At 33.4% G+C, this 21,556-nt stretch overlaps 2 protein-coding genes across 2 annotated transcripts; one reads left to right on the top strand and one right to left on the bottom strand.

Annotated features, from left to right (window-relative positions):
• Positions 1-2,060: 2,060 nt before the first annotated feature.
• On the bottom strand, positions 2,061-3,657 carry LOC25493924 (uncharacterized). The gene has a single exon (XM_013602580.3). The coding sequence runs from the start codon at positions 3,562-3,564 to the stop codon at positions 2,293-2,295; it is 1,272 nt and encodes a 423-aa protein (XP_013458034.1). The 5' UTR covers positions 3,565-3,657; the 3' UTR covers positions 2,061-2,292.
• A 5,401-nt stretch (positions 3,658-9,058) lies between these two features.
• LOC25493923 (uncharacterized) lies at positions 9,059-12,424 on the top strand. Its single transcript, XM_013602579.3, has 3 exons — positions 9,059-9,523; positions 10,393-11,698; positions 11,957-12,424. The coding sequence occupies exons 1-3, from the start codon at positions 9,215-9,217 to the stop codon at positions 12,184-12,186; spliced, it is 1,845 nt and encodes a 614-aa protein (XP_013458033.1). The 5' UTR covers positions 9,059-9,214; the 3' UTR covers positions 12,187-12,424.
• Positions 12,425-21,556: the final 9,132 nt, after the last annotated feature.

Here is a 21,556-nt window from a genome sequence, read left to right as displayed (position 1 = left end):
GACTGTGTTTGAACGATAAGCAAATTTAATTGGTGCAAAATTAAGGTTGGAATTTATTGACTATTGGAAGAGATTGTTACTACATAGGAAGAAACACTTATTTGCTGGACGAATTTAATTGCAAAATATAAGCAATTTCGTAGGTCTGCAATTAAAGGTCTGTATAAGATTCCACAATCTATTGTTTATACTGCACCCAGAAAGCATCACCAAAATAAAGATACGAGTGACAATGTGACATAATAAGTGTTCTTAGAACACAGATCATGAAATTTTGATGTACCTCTACAACACATGTCACGTCCTTCTATTCAAAATCGCTATGCTCGGGAAGTTGTAAGTTTGTAACTAGACGAGTTGAAAGGTTGGCTGGGAAGCCACTAGGGATGTGGTGAGGTATACCAACATTTCCGGTAGTAACCAACAAAGTAGATAGTACCGCTTGAAGAGAGGAAACTTTGTCTTTAAGTTGAGCATTATGGTCTGGAATTTGAATGGGACTGTCGCTGTCGTTAGAAAGGTGAAGCTGGGAGTAGTAAAATGGAAATCATGTAAACCTTGAGATGGATACATATATGGGTCAAAGAATGGCCTTCTCCATTTTCCATGTTTTGCAGTAGTTATGCTAATCAAAAGTCTAATATTCCTATGATAAGGATTCTCGTGACCTAATCCAATGGCAACTCGCCAGTACTTGGCTTCCACTCTCAAGTGCAGTTTCAAACAGGCCCAATTTCCAGCATCACGTGATGGATCTTTTGGCCAATTCGTAGCAGCAGTTACTAGTCTAGCACAACACGACAGAAACTTGTAGAGCTGCATGTTTCAGGTGTGCTAGTGACACTCAATTTACTCAATTTAATGAGTAAAAACTCAATGTTTCAGGTTTTAAATTACTCAATTTAATGAAATAAACCCAATGTACTATAAAAAAAAGTATGCGAGAAGCATACAAAAAACTGCTTGAAACTGTAAAATGCACAGCTTCTTAAAAAGTAGTTTGCAAAACTTGGTAGAAAAAAAAAGAGAATGCCAAGCCATATGTTTGGACCAAGGGTAAGTAACCATGATAGATTGCAAAAGGACAAATTATTAACTCAAATAATTATCATTTGGGACCGGGTTCACGGCAGATAGGAAAAACAAAAGCACATAGTCAAGAGATCTCGACTTCAAATAGATCCATTATTGCATTATAATCCAACGCCACATCATTGTGCACTAGAAAAGATCAAGAATGTCTCCTCTCTCATGCGTCTATAGTCATTTTTATTCAATCAACTTCCATGAAAAAAATAGCATTGTTTCTAAAGTGATAATGGACACTCTTGGTATTAAAACTCATGATTATGAATCTTATGCATGTAACTTAATTATGCAGAAACACACCTCACATCCGCTGCTGGATAGGTAGGCCTCTAAGAAAGGAAGGAATCTCTAGGTGTTCATATCAACCAAAATAATAAATTTCCTAAACAAATATCAGACTTAAAGGAACTCAAACAAAACTGTAATCTTTGTATTCCTCATTAATCCACTCCTGCGAAACGTCCCTGAACATTTGAGTGTATACTTAACTAGAATTCTATTGCTAAAAGCATAAGTAAAATGCTTAATCATAGTATTATGCAAGAAAGCAGGTATGGTACTCCCTAAGCCATAAAGCTGAACTCCCGTTGTCATCAAACCCAAACACTGCAATGAGTCGACGACAAGTCCTAAAAAACACACCAATTGAAAGAACAAAAAAAATGATTCAGGTGAGAATGGTTTCCTCAGAAGCAAAAAAAGCCACCAAGACTAGTGAATACAGGATGAAAAGATAAGGCAACAATAGCCACTATTAAACAACAAAGCAGAACACAAGAAGTGAGCTGAAAACAAGCTAATAGGCCAAGTTAGTCAATCGGTCTATTCAAAAGTGCTGAATCAAGGTCAAAGAATTAAAAAAAAAACCTCCACACGGTCCTATCATTCAGGTTGTCGAAGGTGATCACACTTCAGTGTTCTACTATATTATCGAAGAAGAAAGATGAAGATAACAAATATGAACATTCAGATAGCAGAACAAATGTATATATTCCTTAGAAAATTGATTCCTTTTTATGATGTATCCCATAATACAATTTGCAGATGAACATACTTATACTACAAATCTCCATATGAAAAATCCAAAATTAACAAACGCATGCAATTTTTCAGGACCAAAAAACCTAAACTCTTAACAACCTAGCAGCAACAAATTGTGAAACCATATCCAAGTATCCAACCCTAACAACAATGACATACACATCAAGCGCTCCGGGCCAACATTGGAGCTTTCCTACGTTCATAATCAGCATCATCAGTAGGAAACTCACAGCGACAAACAGGACAAGTATTCCTAATCCCCAACCAAGGCATTATGCAATCACCATGATATCGATGAGAACACGGCAACAACTTCACCTCTTCTACAACAGCAAATTCATCTTTACAAACCGCACACAACGCATTGTTGTTATCCACATCCTCTTTAGTCACAACCACCGACGGAAGATTCTCAACAAACGCTGCAGAAGCCGGTGGCTTATTGGTAAACGAATTCACATTATCCGCGAATTGACCAAACATCATCTCATACTCTGCAGTGTAAATGTAATCATCATTATCCCCAAAATCAGGCTCTGAAATCACATGATAAGTTTCAGGACTCGCGGAATTCAACAAAACTTGCCAATCAAGATTCTCAGTTCCTCCACCAACCCTCATCATATTAACCTCTTCTCCATCAACCCTCAACATAGTAACCTCTTCTCCATCTTCATCCACGTGTTCTTCTTCTTGTTCAATAAACGAAGTACCGCGAGCACGACTACCATTAACAGACCTATTGTTATTGTTATCGTCATCATCAGCAGCGAACATCAAACCAAGAATTTCCCTATCATCAAAGCCACCACCATCAACTTCTTCCCACTCAAAATCTTCGTAAATTTGAGGATCATCCTCCAAATGAAGCGAATCCCAACGAAGAGGAAAACTCCCAATTTCTTCTTCCTCAATTACATTGTTAAAATCATCTTCGTCAGCATCAGAATGCATACAGATTCCGCAAAACACGTTGTCTCCGTTTCCATTTCCATCAACTTCTTCGCATTCAGAATCCGAATCAATCTCAACAATACGTAAACCGCTAATTGGATCAGATCTAGAAACCGTTATATCAGGAAAATCATCCTCGTCTTCTTCAGCGGCGATGTTAAGATCGAGATGAAGGTCGGAATGATTGAACCCTAAATCGAAACTTAAACTGTCGAAAACGGAGTCATTTAACGATTGATTAATTGGATCGGTGTGATTAGTAATTTGAGATTGTTCAACGCGTTGTTGGAAAAGATCCATGACGAAATTCTCGCGAGAAAAGCGGTGGTTGTGATTGGATGGGAATTCGGGATCGGAAGAGTAGAGATCGAAATCGAAGTCGAGATCGGAAGTGGAAGGCCAATAAGGTAAAGGGATTAGGGTTTGGTCATCGTCGGGTTCGTGGTGGTGGTGACGACGGAGATAGGTTACATCGGCCATTGAGAATGAATGAATGAATTAAGTGTGGTTTGAAAGTGTGGTTTGGGATGAAGGATCTGATTCTGGACAATAACGCGTGGGGATGTGGAATGACGGATATGCCCCCTGATTGTTTTTGTAGAATTCAATGACCGTAGCTTGACGCTTCCGAAATACGAGGAAGAACGGCGTCTCTTGCTCTCTTACACACACGTTGTGCGTTAGATATCAATTTGAGGAGTGTTATTTGAACAATCTTTAATTGCCAACTTATGAGGATAACCAAAATTTGCAAAGAAAAAATAGGTATTGCACGAAAATCAAAGTAATAAAGAGATAAAGTAAAAAATGATGTGAGTATGAAAGAAAAAGTTGTAACAAAAATTGTCATAAAATTGATGTTCAAATATCATTTCTCTATCGATTTACATACGTTGTGGACCTTTTTTTTCTAAAGATTTTGTTCCATATCTTAGCTACAAAAAACTTAAAAAAGGCAAATTTGTTTCCGTTTGGTTTGAGAGTTCCGGAGGGGAGGGAAAGGGAGAATTGTAATTTGAAGTGTTTGGTTCAATTTTTAAAAGGGCATAGGGGAGCAGTTTTCTTTAAAATTTTATTGCATTGCAATAATTATCCTTAAATTAATTTTAAATTTCAATATTAACTTTATAACAACTTTTATTATTATTAGATTTATATTATCTTTGTAACAATCTCATTATTATTATTAGGTTATTTTATTCTTGTAACAATTTTTATTATCATTTTTTTGTTTTTTTAATTATTATTTTGTTATATTTTTCTTGTAATAACTTTTATTATTATGTTATCTATCACTCTTATTTATTACATCTAAAAACCACTCCTACTACTGCTTTTTTTTTAGGGATCCTACTAATACTTTATTTGATGTCAATGGCCTTATTATTATTATTATTATCTTACTTTAATTCAACTTATTTTTTTTTTTTTTGAATGGCAAAATATATATTATATATATAAGGGATTAAATCTCAAGAATTACACTAAAAAGAGAAAATAAAAACACCAAAAACCCCCAAAGCTGAACCAAAAAAATGACAATGTAAAAACAAGTGAGAAGCGTTCTCCTCAAAGCCACAATCGGCCACACACATCCGAGAATCAATAGGAATAACCCCACGTCTAAGTAAATTATCCTTTGTTGGCAGTCTATCACGAAACAGGCGTCAAGCAAACAAACTGACCTTCAGAGGGACATCTTTATACCAAATAGAAGACGGAACCACTGAAGAAACAGCATGAGGTTTAACAGTGAGCAAATTATATGCACTACGGACGGAAAAAACATGAGATGTTTCCAAAATCCAAAGCCACCTGTCAACTTTATCAACCTGCAAAGTCACATTATTTGTCACATTTTATAAGTTATAAGAGAAAATTTTATTTGGGATTTGTATATTCAACATATTGAAACATCGAGCTTGTAAAAAAAATAAAATATTGAAACATCAAAAAGTATTTTCTTTTTCTTTACATACATGCCCCTATTTATTATACATCTTTTTCTTCAATCAGCAATAAATAGAATGTTGAAAACATAAGCCAACCCTCTTTCTTAAAGGATAAAATTGTAAAAACAATAGTAATTACAAATATATTTAATACAAATATCCACTATCTTAATTTCCGTTATTTTTTCAAAAGGGTCTTATAATTAGGAACGGTGGTAGTATCAATTACCATTTTTAAATCTTTTAACAAGTGTCGACCCTTTGTTTAAATATTACAACTCCCGATTCTGCGATAAAATATAAACAGCATGGATAAGTGAAAATACGTGGATTGAAATGCAAGACCCATTGGTTTACCCATTCATTCCAAATACCATTGTTGCTCCTACTTTTTTTTTTTTTTTTTGGAAAATGTTAACTAATGTCATTAGGGCACATGTTAAGATTTCCATTAATAGTAATTGTGTATTGAAATTTATGTTAATTTATTACTCAAGTTGTTTAATACTAATTTTTTTCCATTAAAAAAAAGGTTGGAAAACGGACTTGAAATATACTACCCAAACCCGGTCGTACACGGGCTAACGGGTCAGCCTTTATTAAAAATTATTTTTTTTATATATAAAAAAGTACTATAAAATACTCCTGCAAATTTTTTTATAAATAATGTCTAGCATAAAAATAAATTGTAAACATTTTCGTACACTAGTCGTAAACTAATGCTGAATTTTTTAAGTAGATTCATGGAGCATTCTAAAACTTGTCACCTAAAAGATGCTAATACAATTCTAAGATACATCAGAGGCATAATTGATTTTGGTGTGCTAATGCCTAATCAAAGGAATGCCTAATTCAGATTCTGATTGAGGAGGTGATCATGATGTTAAGAAGAGTATTGCAGGTTATCTCTTCATGATTGGTGATTTGCCAAATCAATTTTCGACTTGTTATCGACAAGCAGTTCTATCAACTTCAAATGCATTCAGTTCTTCCAACATCATTTCAATCCACAATGATGCATAAAAACGGCGAGGAAAACAATTTTAAATAAATTAGATACGTTATGGTTATAATATTTATATATTCGATCATTAAAATTATAAATAACGAAACGAGTGAATATAATTTTATATTACATTTATATATGTTAATTCATTGAATTTTAACTTTTATTTTTTACTTTGATAATCGATTAAGTAAAGAATTATTTGAAAAATATATAGAATTTATAGAATTTTTTTTGTCATGCGGGCTAACGGGCTACCCCGTGGCCCATTCAGGCTAGCCCTAACGGGTACCGAATTTTTTAGGGTCGGGCTAAAAAACCTATTAAAATTCGGGTTCAATATTTAAGGCCCAAGCCCTATAATTAATCGGGTTAAACGAACAAGCCCGTACGACCCGACTCGTTTTGACAGCTCTACTTACAAGAACCACTTTGTTGCTTTTAAATTTCAAAGTAGTATACATGTTGTGTTATCAAAATTAACTTAGCTTATTTTTATTTATTTTTGTCAAGTAGCCTAGTGGCTAGAACTCACACAATTAAATTGTGGAGAAGTGGAGTGTCCAGGGTTCGAACTCCAGCCCCTGCATAAAATATGCAATATCCCTACCAACTGAGCTAAGCTCACGGGGATATTAACTTAACTTATTTAATAGAGAGCGAGGAGGAGTGAGTAAGTGTAATTAATAATTAAGATGAAATTGTTTATGAAAAACTAGCAAAATTTAATAGTTTTATTGGTTCATTGTAAACAACCTTAAACGGAAACAAAGGTATAAATGTGTTTGACTTTGCGGTGAAAATAATTCATTTTGATTGAACTAATTTTTTAAAAATGAGTCGAACGCAGAGTGATTTATGTTTAAATTCCATCAAAATCAAAAATTTGTATAAAATATGTTGTTTAAATATTCCATGTTGAAATTACTTTTTGGATGTGTAACGATCAAAATGGTCTTTAATATATACTTTTTCGGTCATATTTATAAGATGGTTTAAATGTGTCATTGGTCCCAGCACTTTCATCAGATTTTGGCATTGGTCCCTGCATTTTTTTTGTTTGGTATTGGTCCCTACACTTTGTAAAAATATTGGTATTGGTCCCTCTGTTAACTTTCTGTTAAAAAAAAAACACAAAACCAACGGAGTGCCACGTGGCCCAATCATTTCACGCCACGTGGCACTAATATCAATATTTTTACAAAGTGCAGGGACCAATACCAATAGTTTTGTGTTTTTTTTTAACAGAAAGTTAACAGAGGGACCAATACCAATATTTTTACAAAGTGCAGGGACCAATTCCAAAAAAAAAAAAAATGTAGGAGCCAATGCCAAAATCTGATGAAAGTGCAAGAACTAAAACCATATTTAAACCATATAAGAAAAATAACTTTATAGATTCATTGGATAACTAATGTATGTGATTTGTAAATGCGATCAGATACATTAGTTATTCAATAAATCTAAAAAGATGTTTTTTCTTATGAATGTGACTAGATAGAGTATTTATATATAGATCGACTTTCTCGTTTATTTTGTTTTTCTAATTTATTTTGAGTAATTGACAATAAAAATATTAGATTATAATTGTTAACAACAAAATGTTCAGATAGTAAATAGAAAAAAAAAAAAAAAAGATAAAAATACAAGAACGCTCCCTTTAAGAAAATAAAATAAGGGTTTTACTAACATGGATACAAGATAAAAAAAAAAAAAAAAAAAACTAAAATATCTCCATGAACTTATCTCATTTGATAAGGGATAATGCATAATATGTGCAGGGATCGGGGTTCGAACCCCGGACACCCCACTTATTCATCTTTAAGGTGAATTTCTTTAGCCCCTAGGCTGCTTGACCAAAAAAAAAAAAAAACTGAAATATGTACAACTAATACAACACCATAAAAATAAGAGTAAATTACATTCCCCTCACCTTAAAGATGCTTGAATTACAATCCTCTCCTCTCTTATGTTAAAATATACACTCCCCTCTCGTGTAAAGTAAAATTTATATTCACCTCCATTATAAGATGCTTGAATTACAATCCTCTCCCTTAATAAATAAATATTTTTATGATATATTTTAATTTCGAACCACCTTTTAAGAAAAATAGTTTATTTTTTTATAATTTAAATGTCAATGATAATTAAATTTAAATATTTTGCTATTGATTTTATAATTTAGAGTATAAAATTAACTTTCAAATAACCCTATTTTATTGTCTTTAGTAATTTTTTACATATTTTAATTTTATTTTGGGTTGTTTCATATTTTATAATAGGGTTTAAAACTACATGTTAATGAAATTGTGAATAAAAAATAGCAAAACATATGTATTCAAATTTTTATTATATTAAAATAGACCCGTGATACAATTTTTTCCCGAAGTGTGTTAGATTATTATTATTTTTGCTAAATTATTAGAAATAAAAAAAAAATTGAGAGAGTAAAGTGTAGATTTTAACATAAGAGGGGAGGGGAATGTAATTCCAGCTTCTCTTAGGGGGAGAGGGTGTAAAGTTTTCTAATATGTTTTGAATAAGAGGGGAGGGGATTGTATATTTTAACATAAGAGGGGAGGGAAGTGTAATTCAAACATCTTAGAGCGGAGGGAAGTGTAATTTACTCTAAAAATAATGTGAGGAGCAGCAAATCAAAATCAATAAAAAATATTAAAAAACAACAAATAAATTGTCGATTGTACAATACAACACCATAAAACAATGTGAGGAGCACACAAATCAAAATCAATCAGAAAATATTAAAAACAACAAATAAATTGTCTATCGTACAAATTTATTGTTCACACATCATTCCTCTATAAGAAAAGATGTGTTATTTGTACAACCAAAGTTCGTCGAAAAAATTACTTAAGAATGTAAGAGGGAGAATAATATTCCTTTATTTTTATGAAACGGTAGTTATTTACAGCCAAAAAGTTGGAACGATGGTTAACTACTCAAAAACATATTTTTCATGTGTTTTTTAAGAATGTTCATAGGGGTAAAAAGCAATTTTCATAGAACTGGGCCTAGTTTATCATACCATATCATATCGTGTACTTAAGCTCGTCTTATATTCCTAACACTGTTCCTCGTCTTTATCGCAAATTCCCGACCACCGTCTGGTTCCGAATTCGTCTTCAGAGCAGAATTAAGAGATTTCACAAACATGTCGACCTCGTTGCCTACATCAAACAAACGCCTCAAAGCCGAAGTGAAAATTGAAGAAGAAGACGACAATGACAATAACAATAACCAAGATGTTTGCTGCGGAATTTGCTACATCGAACGCGGAATTTCAGTCCCTGCACAAATTGATTGCTGCAGCCATTATTTTTGCTTCGTTTGCATCATGGAATGGGCCAAACATGAATCTCGATGCCCACTATGTCGCCAGAGATTCTCAAACGTTCGTAGACTCCCTATGCATGATGTCTTTTCTTCCTCTCGGGATGTTAAGATTCCTATTCGCGATCAGGTCATTCTTTTCTCCGTAACTGTATAACACATTCAAAATTGCATGAACCCTAGGTTAGCTAGACTTCATTCAGACGTAGGAGTGTGCTCTTTTTTATGTCTCAGGGTTCGAATCCCATAGGTGTCAACAATTCATGTGTTAGACAAGTCCATAAAGAGGTTTGCCTTCAATTGGGCCCGTTAGTAGACTGCCATTGGTCCCCGGATTAGTTGGTCCTGAGCCCGGGTAGTGAATTCCTAAACTCATTAAATGATGTTGTAAGTGTAAATCCACATAACTAATGATAGTGTAAAACATGTTGATCTTGACTGAAATTTTAGAGGATGCCATATATTTATAATAAGTATCACTAATATTTAATGCAAAGAGCGAAGTCGGATCTTGGCCTAGTGGTAATTGCTTCTTTTAACATCAAGTGTGCGGTTAGAACCTTCTAATCACAAGATTTCAATAATAAATTAATAATGCACTAAATGGAAACAAAAAATGACAACTATCGGGATCGATCGCTGAACCATCTACTCGCTAAACAGACTCTTGCCACTGCGCCACTAGATACAATATTTGGGGAAACTTGTAAAAATATATAGTAAAACACTCTTGATACAATATATATCTACTAAAAGGAATAAAATTTTGAGGGGAGACATGGCACATCCCTGCTCTAGAGAAGGTCCACGACTGTTTAGATTTTAGACTTGGTAAACATTCAAATTACATCCTTTCATAATTTTGTTGTATATATATTATTTACTGCTGGTGATCAATGAATTCAAAGAACGGCTGAGCTAATAATATTTATGTAAGTGCAGTAATGTTATAAGTAACCAACAGGCTAATGATTTTATTTTTATTTTTATATTTTCTAGGTTTACCATCCTCATGGAAATATGACTAGTGGTCCTGTTGATTCTAATGCTGAACGCAAGTGTTGTATTTGCGATGGTGCGAAAGATGAAAACCTTATACTAATATGTGATCTTTGTGATACTGTTTCACATACGTTTTGTGTTGGATTGGGCTACACCGTTCCTGAAGGTGATTGGTTTTGTCATGATTGTGCTGTTTCCTTGGAGACTAATGCTAGTTATATGCTGGACCAACAAAATGTTGAGCTAAAAGCGGCGCCTGATGTAACCATCTTAAATATTTTGAGAGGAACAGGCAGCCAAGTGGTTAGAAGACCAATGGCATCTCCTGCACGACAAAACAATTCTTTGTCTTCTGATATTCCTTTACTTGATAGGGTGAGCAGATCCGAAGGTAAGAAACCTGTGTCGGAAGTCCAGCGTGCCCTGCGTAATGTTCAACTGCTTCGTGAAAATTGGAATTCTTTAAGAAGTGGTAAATTAAGGTTCCATAGCAAAACATTTCAATCTGGCGGTACAAGTAGTCAAACAGAAAATTCTAGTTCTTTATCATGTGGCAAATTAGATGATTCACATTCAATGGCTTCCGCAAGCCGTCAACAATCCATGGTCCAAGGTGCTCAATCCAGCAACATGTTGAGTAATGGTGGCTTGAAAGATGATGTTGACAAAGCTTGGAAAATGATGCGTAAGGCAAAGACGATGCAACAGACTCCTAAAAGAACAAGCAGAATTCAACAGGAAGTAGATGATGGTCCCTCATGCAGTGGTGCTAGAGAAAAATCATTTTCACCTCGTAGCTGCCCAGAATCGAAAAAACAACCCAGAACATTAGACTTTATGTACGCCAAAATGCAGGAGAAGTGTGACCACTCTTGTCTCAAAAAAAAATTGGAAAACCATCGGTCTCCGATGTTGGGAGAGAAAAGGCAAAGTAGGGTCTTGTGTGAGGAGAAGATACAACATTTGAGAAACCATAATACTCGTTTAGAAGGATACAGGGAACTTCCATTGCCCAGTAAGGTCCATACTAGTACACACAGAGCTCCCTGTCACAATGAAAGAAATGCCGCGAAGGAACAAAGGCAGTCTGCTTACTTGGTAACTTCAGTAGGTTTGGCACCCTCAAGTAGAAAATCTGGCAGCGTGTTCGCCTCTAATAAAGATGTGGATATTTTCAATAAAGAAAAGAGCTTGGCTAAAAGCTTCGGGAATGGAATCACAAAAAATACCGAAGATGCAAAAACAGAGATCCAGTCTCTTGTTAAACTAAATTTGAATTGCCTAGCTATCAACAAACAATTAGGTAATACTAATTCATTGTGAAATTTATTTTCCCCTGCATATTTACATGATCATTGTTGGCTATAATATTTATAGATAAATGTTTAACACACAATTTTGCAATCTATTTGTGGTCACTAGATAAACTCATTTGGTATGTGCATCGAACATTTAGCTTATCCATGTTATCGCTGAATACTCATATGTCCATTCATTAGCATGCATATAATAGCCTTTTAATTGAATGAAAGTATTTTACATGCAGTTGTTTGTCACGCAGGTGTCGAAACCTTCAAGGTAGTTGCAAGGCAAGCCACCCATACCATCTTGGCTGCTTGCCATTCCGAGCAGCAAAAGTCTAATATATACTCCTCGAACTCAGTATGCAGCCATACTGACCATATTCAGTTTCAGAAGTCTAATTTAATGCCCAATTGTTGCCGGCAATGCTTTCATGTCTTCGTGAACGATGTTGTCAAGTCAATGTTGGAAAAAGTGGGCTGTTCTTGATCTACATTTTTTTCACATTCTGTTTTTCCATTTCAGTGATTATTGTTTTCAAGCAACTATGTAAATAAATTCAGGTTGCCCCTTAGCTTAGGGCCTCAGGCAACCGCACTGTAATTTAATGATGGAGGTAGGCGTGGCAATTCAATCAGTTTACTTTTCGACCGGAATGGTAGAGGAATTGAAAAAATGTACTGAAAATGTCTTAATATTTAAAAGTAGATAAGTTTGTAGTATCTAACCACTGCTCATACCACTGCTCATTTTAGGCGTAATCTGGGTATTTTTTGCGATTACATAATTTATTTATTTTTAATTAAACTCAGTTTGATTTAGTCACATATTTTGAAATCTTTATAACTTGAAATCCTATTAAACCTGAATAACTAATTTCCTGCCAAAGAAATGCACCAACAGTGGTTATAATGTTACCTCATGTGCAGCCTAAAACTTCTGCCATGAGTTGCCTTTACTCTTTGGTTTATTTATTTTCCGATGCATTATTCCTTTTTTGCATTCATTGCTCCACACACACGTTTGCACTAAGCTCTTTGTTGTGCTGCTATGGCTCATTTTCCAATTGCCAAACTGCTGGTCGGAACTGTAAGAGTACATGTAGCTCTTATGTAGCCTAGCCTCACAAAGAAGTCCTGTGATGTAAGTGATGGTGATTAATATTATGATATTTTGATGCGTTTCATCTGTTTTAGTTTGAATGTGTTTAAGTGTCTTTGTTAAAATTTGTGGCGTGATATCTTATCCTTTAAATGAATAGTAGATTTTCATGATGGATATTGAAGCATTCTTTTTAAAATATTTGCAATCAGTTTGCAAATCCTAGTATCAATTTGTATCTCCCCCATAATTTCAAGATAGGAAATATTGTACTCACCAGAGGAATATGGTAGTCGTAAATGCTCAAGTCAATACTTCCTTAAAAAAAATGCTCAAGTCAATACCCAACTAAGAAGAGAGAAATTATGCTAGTTACACATCTCATTGTTTTAGGTTCGATTATTTCCGGTGCCAATTTCGGTATACTAGTTTGACTTCTTAAAAAGAGTTACACCTTTAAAACCATTTAATTAACACAATACTCCAAAGTACCTCTATAATCATATTTCATCTTTCAAAACAATCTTTTCCACTCGTCTCTTTCACCAATGTTCAAATTCTAAGTGATATTTTTCATGTTTTCTGGTGTTTATTATTGCGATGTCCGAGCATCGTACGTGAATTTAAATTTCAAATGAAAATGAAAGGAAATAGAAGAGGAAGGTTGGGAGAAGGAGAAAGTAATATTTTGAAATTTTGATACATGATTCAAGACCAATAGGGGGCGTAACTTAGAATTGTGGAGTGAAGAAATTTTCTTTTTTATTATCGTTACAGGTGATGCCATCGGCTTCAGGCCCATACTGAAACACGTAGTTTGACTTGGGCCTTAAAGAATTCTAAAACTACACCATTAATTCAGGAAAATTGTTTTTCCCACATCAAGTTTTGCTTAAAAACACATGGAAAATACTATTTTACCTCCAGCTACGGTTAACGATAAGCGGGCTCTGTTATCTACCGCTGAGCCAGCTACAACTACAGTTGGCTCAGCTGCACTTAAGTGTAGTTCTTGGCCGAGCATCAATTGCAATTTTGCACGTTTTGGTGGAAAAATTAAAATAAGTTGAGGTTTATTCTGAATGCTTCGAAACATTGGAGATCCTCTATTTGTATTTTTACAGAGGTCTCGGTTTATTTTGATTTTTTGACTGAAACGCGCAAAATCGCAATTATTTTTCAAGTGCGCATCAGGATAAATGACCTAGAGGTTGAGATTTTTCACGATATTTTGCATAGATGTTTAGGACATAAAAGCAATATCTCGCACAAAAAATTAGAATTTTTCAACAAGAGACAGATTAAATATGAACTTTTAATGCAACTAAAACTCAGAAAATCAAAACATCAACCTTGACATTGAATTCATCCATGTTACCTCCCTAACTCTCATACTCTTCTATCCACCTAAACACTTTAAAAGACAAAACTGTAAGAGCTCAAACCCAATATTTACAGCAAACAATACTTTCGAATTTGAAATATAAAATATGCTTTTGAATTGCACAATTTTTTTTCTTCTAGATGTGTATATTTGAGTGAAGTTTTTTATTTGGGTTGTTTGAATAGGAAATTGAGATAGGTTAAAGTTGAAGCATGGGTAGGGTAGTGCTACTCTACATTGTGTTGTAGTATATTCTAATATGTGCCATGGTCGATGGAGACACTTGTCCTACCATAGGTGGGTCTACGTTGTACCTATGAGCCTACAAACAAAAAACGACAAAAAAAACGAGGATAAAAAAATAACACGAGAGAGTGGCACGTGAGTGAACCACGTCATGTGATGATAGAAAGAACAAGTAACAACCACTCTCTCTCTCTTTAATGTGTGTGCTTGGATCGCTTTCAGATTTGAATGACCCATAAACGACAGGTCAGTTGAGAAGGAAGAGCACATGCCCCCACTAAGTTTTTGCCTCACCTTTTTTCTTTTCTTTTCTTTTTTTTTTTTTTTTTTTTTTTGCTTTTTAATGGGTGCATTTGTAGGTCCCTTACCCACCCCCACGTGACACCGTCACGAGAAAGAAAACGACACCATTAGAGTTTAGAGAGAGAAAGGGCACCGCCATCCCATCAAGTATCTACAAAGTGAAAGTCCCTCTTCTTCCACTCCACCACGTGCTCTCACTTTATGTTTGGTTAATATTGCTTCTGCATAATCCCAATTTTCTCAATTCATGTCCATTATAACATTACATATTCTTTACTTCTTCTCGTCTTATTTTATCCCATAAATAAATTAAGTGCCTAACACACTTGTTAAGCATTTAAAAATAGAAACAAATGATAACTATCATGTAGAATAAAGTGTTTTTTCATGTTTTAATGTGTTTAATATATAAATTTAAAGATAATATAAAGACGCTTGTTAGTATTTTCATCAATGTGGATTTTCTTGCATTGGGGGATGCGGATTTTCTGAGACTGCGGCTCATCTCATTCTTCAATGTGACGTTTTCGGTTCAGTGTGGCACTATGTTTATTAATGGGTAGACATTTCTTTTATTGCTCCAGCTACAGTTGGTGATCACCTTCAACATTTTGGTCAGTTGGTAGGTTTGTCGAGGTGTACTCATTCTTTTCTAACAGTAATCTGACATGCTTGTGTCTGGGTTATATGGAAGGAAAGAAATAACAAAAATTTCCAGCAAAAGTTATTGACTTCAAATCGTTTAGAAGAAAGGGTCAAGATTATGTCTTTTCATTGGCTAAAGGCAAATATGTCCAGCTTCGCCTTCAGTTATAATGACTGGGGACAACATCCTTTATTATGCATGGGTGTGCTGGTGTAGCTTTTTGTCTTTTTTCTTCTGTTATTCGTTTTACTTTTTGAATTAAGACCGTACAAAACCTTGTTTATGTTGGGTGTTCTCTTTTGCACATCTTTGCGAGATGAATCACTTTTGGTAATTTAATATATTCCATTTTAGTTTGTTCAAAAAAAAAAGTATTTGCATCAAGTGCCCTAAGGACACCTGTTAGTATTTTTTTATAAATTAAAGTATGGTATTGCTAACGAGTATCTAGACTTGCGTACATTTTTGAACATTTTGAATAAAGCAATTATCTACTAAAAGTCAAATATTTTGATTTTCAATATGTTGAATATACATATTTTTACAAATACTCCATTCGTTTTAAAATGAATGTCGTTTAAAGTTTTTACACAAATTAAGAAATGCATTATTAAAAGAAAGAGAAAAATTATTTTACCAAATTATCCTAATCAACAATTGATTTGTTTTTCATTAAAGAAAAAAATAATACTTTGGAAGTAATGTATATAATATTAATTGAATGGTACAATTGAAAATAAAAAGTTATTATTGTATTAGAAACTGAAAGTGACATTCATTTCAAAACATTTTTTTATTAAAGTGACACTCATTTTAAAATAGAGGGAGTTTGAAAAGGTGTCGGACATTGATACACCACGACTTAATCACACTTCTAAAGTTTTAAGTATTGATCAGTTGGACAATTCATGTAATTTAAACTAAATGTTGGGGTAAAAAATTAGATGAGATAAAAGTCTCATATTTAAATTCTAATAAATAAAAAATATTAATGCAACGACTTGTTCTTGAAATAAATTTCATGTTGTTTGGAAATCAAAGCCAATGAATTTACATACAACATTTATTCTTTAACCAAGAGATTTTCTTTTTATAAATGACAAATTGAGAGCGTTCACTCAATCATTCAAAGTGGATAATATCTCAGAATATGATGTGACGTATTTGAGATGTGACATAACATTAGCGACTATGGAGAGCATATTCTCGAACTCTCCCTTAGCCTCACCTGAAAACAACTATTCCGATACAACTTAAAGTCCACGTTGCTTGAGAATTGAGAATAAAGATAGTCCTAATGAGAAGCCACTTTTTATATATAAAAAAAAGGTTTAATTACACTTTTGGTCCTACTATTTTGACCAACTCACGAAATGGTCCTATCTTTTTTAAATCGAACAAAATCGTCCTTAAACTATATGTTTTTTTTTGCAGTTTTAGTCCTATCTCCCTATTTCCAACTCCAGAAACGCACAGAAATGACAGTTTTAGTCCAACCACATATGCTCAGCCATGAAATAAACAAAGAATAAAACATGTGGGTACAAAGAATCTACTTTATTCAGCATACTAACCTAATTTCCGAGACATGTTACATACCTGAAACATGTCTTAGAAATTAGGGTTTTTCTTGGTTTGTGTGCTGAACAAAGTAGATTCTTTGTACCTACATGATTTATTCCTTGTTTATTTCATGGTTGAGCATAGGTGGTTGGACAAAAACTATCATTTCTGTGCGTTTTTGAAGTAGGAAATAGGGAGATAGGACTAAAACTGCAAAAAACATATAGTTTAGGGACGATTTTGTTCGATTTAAAAGAGGTAGGACCAATTACGTGAGTTGGTCAAAATACAAGGACCAAAAGTGTAAATAAGCCTAAAAAAAATTGCAATCGACAAACTCAACAACTTAAAGTGGAAAATATCTCAGAACGTAGTATAACCACTACTACAAAATACCACCTTTAATAGCACTCATTTTAGCGTTTAATAGCGCTTATGAAGCGCTAAGAAAGCCCAACTATTAAAGGCAAGAATCCTATAATAGCGCTTTCTAAGTGCTATTAAATAGCAAGGTTTCAATAGCCCTTTCAAAAAGCGCTAACAAAGCATCATTTTTGTGCTATTTTTAACTGATGTTTCTTAGCGTTTTACGAAAAGAGCTATTACATAGCAACGTTTCAATAGCACTTTAAGAAAAGTGTTAATATAGCCTTATTTTTTTTGCTATTTTTACGGATGTTTATTAGCGTTTTACATAAAGCGCTAATAAAATCTACAGCCAAAAGCAATATAATAAAATGCTGATGAGACAATACAACAAGATACTGATTAGAAAAACTAGTAATCCATTAATCCATTGATAGAAATAAACACTAGTAATTTGTTGATCAGAAACTTAATTACAAATGTCATAAATATTAATCAATCCTAAATGACATCTAATAATCTACACTTGCATAAAAATGGAAAGTTCGTGCACAATACATATATATATGAAAAGCAGCCACAACCACAAAAAAAAAAAAAAAACCAAAACATTGAGAGGACTCGTGACAAGCGATCTAACTATAGTGTTTTTTGAAAAGCGCTATTAGTGTGCACCAAAATAACAGTGTTTGCAGAAGAGCGCTATCTAGTCCAATTTTTAACAAGTTTTTCTTAGCGCTTTCTGAAAAGTGCTATAACACGTCTATGGGTTGCATTTTTAATAGCATTTATCCAGAAGGGCTATTAAAATTGTGCTATTAAAAGCCAAAATTGTGGTAGTAAACATATTTGAAGTGGAATAGAACACAATTTATTACTCTACTCGTTTGTAAACGAGTTTTAGAACAAATGCTTATATGATATAATTTTTACCGTTGACAATAATTAATGCATCTAGAGGTAAATCATGTTGGTTCATTAAAATTTACATTTTAAATGACTAATAAAATAAACATTTGAAGACCAAAATAGAAAACTAAAGAGACGTTTGGGATATATTTTAATTTTTAATACTTTCAGAGACTATACAATGACATCGTTCATATATTCAGAAATCAAAACGATGGTTTATCCTAAATCCATACTCATATAGATAGTAACAAAATGGTATAGAGCAAATGGCGATTTATAATTTTGTTTGAGTTTAACCACCATACATTGTCAACATAAAATAATTTACATTGACATTTAATATGTGTTTAGAATTACAATGAAACTTGATGAAATGACGGTAGCAATATATGCAAGGTCCACATGAACTTAGCTCAGTTGGTATGGACAATGCATAATATATGAATATTTTTTTTCCTCGAATAGTTTATTGACTTAAATTCTTAAAACGAGTAAGTGGAGAATTAACCATTCAAACTCTAATCCTTGTATATTACAATTTCTTTATCAACTACATTAAACTCAAAAGGAATCATTGTACATAATTTCACTACATTTACCACAAATTTAAAAGTCATCAAATACATATGTTTGATCGCAGGAAGTAAAATTGATTTCACCTCCAAAATATTATTATAACTAATAGAGATGAAAAAAATTAGCTTTTAAGTTAGGGTTGGAGAATTCACATCAACAATAATCAAACTTCTTTTCACTAAATAAAGTCAGCGACCAACAATAATCAAACTTTTTCTCACTAAATAATGTCAGCTAGGTTGAGAATTCACAACAAACAAAATAAAAATAAAACAACCTCACAAAAACTCAAATAGCAATCCGTAAACTAAAGAAGAAGAAGAAGAAAAACTCAATTGTCTGGCATGAGGGTAGCAAAACAAAAACCAGTACAGAAAAGAACCAAGCACTGACCAAAAATATTGTCCAAAAAAAAGCACTAACAAAAATAAAATGATCATTCATTAAAAGAAAATGATCATTCATTCAAAAAAAAAATGATTATTCAATTATAATCTACCAACTAGCTTATAATTATAATGAATCGAAAGAAATAATAATACTAATAGTATGTCAGCATTCAAAGTTTAGAATAATAAGGGTAAAGTGGGATATTTAAGTGAAGGGCAAAAGTGGTACTAACATAATAACAAAGCAAATAACGATCCTTAACAGTGGTTACCAACGAACGAAGACGTGAAATGAAGGTTGAAGCCAAAAGTCGCCACTTGACGGAAAAGTGGTCCCCACCGCACGCAGGGATAGACCAGCTGTTGGGGATGATTGCACATGACTACCTGCTGCTCACGTGCTCTACGTAACTATGCTTCTGTTGAAGTGAAACAGTAGCTTGGCGTTTTGCATGGTTCCATATTTTTTTTTGATACAGTACTGTTTGGTTCCATTTACTACCGGAATATAAGAAGAGAAGGAAGAGAGAAGCTCGTTCAATTAATTTTCACATTCATTTTATTATCAATTTGATTTTCACAACCCTACTTAGTCTAACAATCAAACTAGCATATATATATATATATATATATATATATATATATATATATATATATATATATATATATATAATTAAATTGGATTCTTTTATGGTAATCTCATATGCAAGATTCTGACACTTAAAACATTAACTTTAATTGCTCAACCCTTGGACTAACTATGCGATTGGGTTTTGAATATTTTACAAATCACCCAAATATAAGCATACTATATAAAAAAAACTTGCGTCAAATATGCTTCTAATGACATCAGATATGCATACCCAGATGACGGCATCCTTCTAATGACGTCAGATATAACGGTCATTGAGAAGAATGACGTCAAATATAAGGGTCATCCTTCTAATGAGCATAGTCAGTCCAAGGGTCGTTGAGAAGGATGACGTCTCATGAGCAGCAACGGGTGCCACAAGCTCGTTGAGTTTATTACAAAGTTCCGGACTTGGTTTGATCAAATCGTTTCTTTGTTTTGTTATAATTAAAACATCAATTGTATGATATTATTTCTGAATCAACTTGTTCTTACAATCTCTCCATTTTTAACGATGACAAACAACTTTACATACTCCTTCTCAGTATGCAACCAATTTATATATGAAAAGTACAAGGGTGACTCATACATTAAGTTAGAGACATAATCTCCCTCTGAATGTAATGTTAGAATGAACAAAACATAATGAAAGTATGGAGATGTAGAATGAGACTCAAGAACGAATAACTCGAGTATATTGGATTCATATTCTACTTAGGATGTTAAGCCCAATGCAAACATTTCTTATTTTTCACGGATGTTCGCATTTATAAATAAGAGTAAGTTGCAGACACATGCGAAGACTAAAGACTTTTGAGAATTCAGAACTCCATAAGATGTTAAGCTTGTTGAATTTATGTTCTTCTTAGGATCTTAAACCTAGATAGAACATTTCATATTTTTTAAGGATGTTAAGTCTTGTCAAACAAGAGTGTGCAAATTTATGTAATATATGCAATGTAGAGGATGAATGATTCAAGATACAATGTAGGGAATAAAAAGTAAACAGATGATAAAACATAATGTAAAAAAAAAAAAAAAAGATAACCTAAAACATATTTGTCTCCCCCAATACAAAAATGAGGTAAAGAAAAGCTATAAACAGACATTTATATCCTAAATAGAAACCATCTAATTCTTTTACTACATAATCTTTATTATTTTCTCTCCTACTATATTGTAAACAAAATACCTAATCCTAATGGTATTTTTGTTTAATTGAGAAGTAACTGGAATTTTTAGGACATGAGGGGAGTCAAGGAGCACATTGGACGCTGTGCAACCATAAAGTGAGTTAGACACCACACTTCAACCCAGAATCTTAAGGCAACGAGCTTATAAGTCTGCTCACTTATAAAATAATCAACCTCCATTTTTCTAAACAATATGAGACTTTTAACCAACACTTGCTACACAATAATCTATACTTCAAGTGTGAGCTATTAATTCATCATGGGCATCCCTCAAGCGGAAGCTCTTGTATATGCGCACACTTGCTTGCACCATTGTTGTGGCTTCCCTCAATGGAGCACGCCGCCTAAACACCATGTCAGAAAGACTTCATACAAAGTGTTTGATCGAACCCTTTTTAGAAAATCGACTTTGATACCATTGTTGAAACACGACAAGACCCTAAAGATGAACAACAATATTAGGCTCTATGCAACCAAGTGAGTTGAACAATATTTCTTAACCCAAAGTTTTAAAACAATAAATTTATAAATTCACACACTTATAAAGTG

The sequence above is a fragment of the Medicago truncatula genome, chromosome 4 (assembly GCF_003473485.1).
Source record: "Medicago truncatula cultivar Jemalong A17 chromosome 4, MtrunA17r5.0-ANR, whole genome shotgun sequence".
Lineage (NCBI taxonomy): Eukaryota > Viridiplantae > Streptophyta > Magnoliopsida > Fabales > Fabaceae > Medicago > Medicago truncatula.
This window is presented reverse-complemented; position numbering and strand designations above follow the sequence as displayed.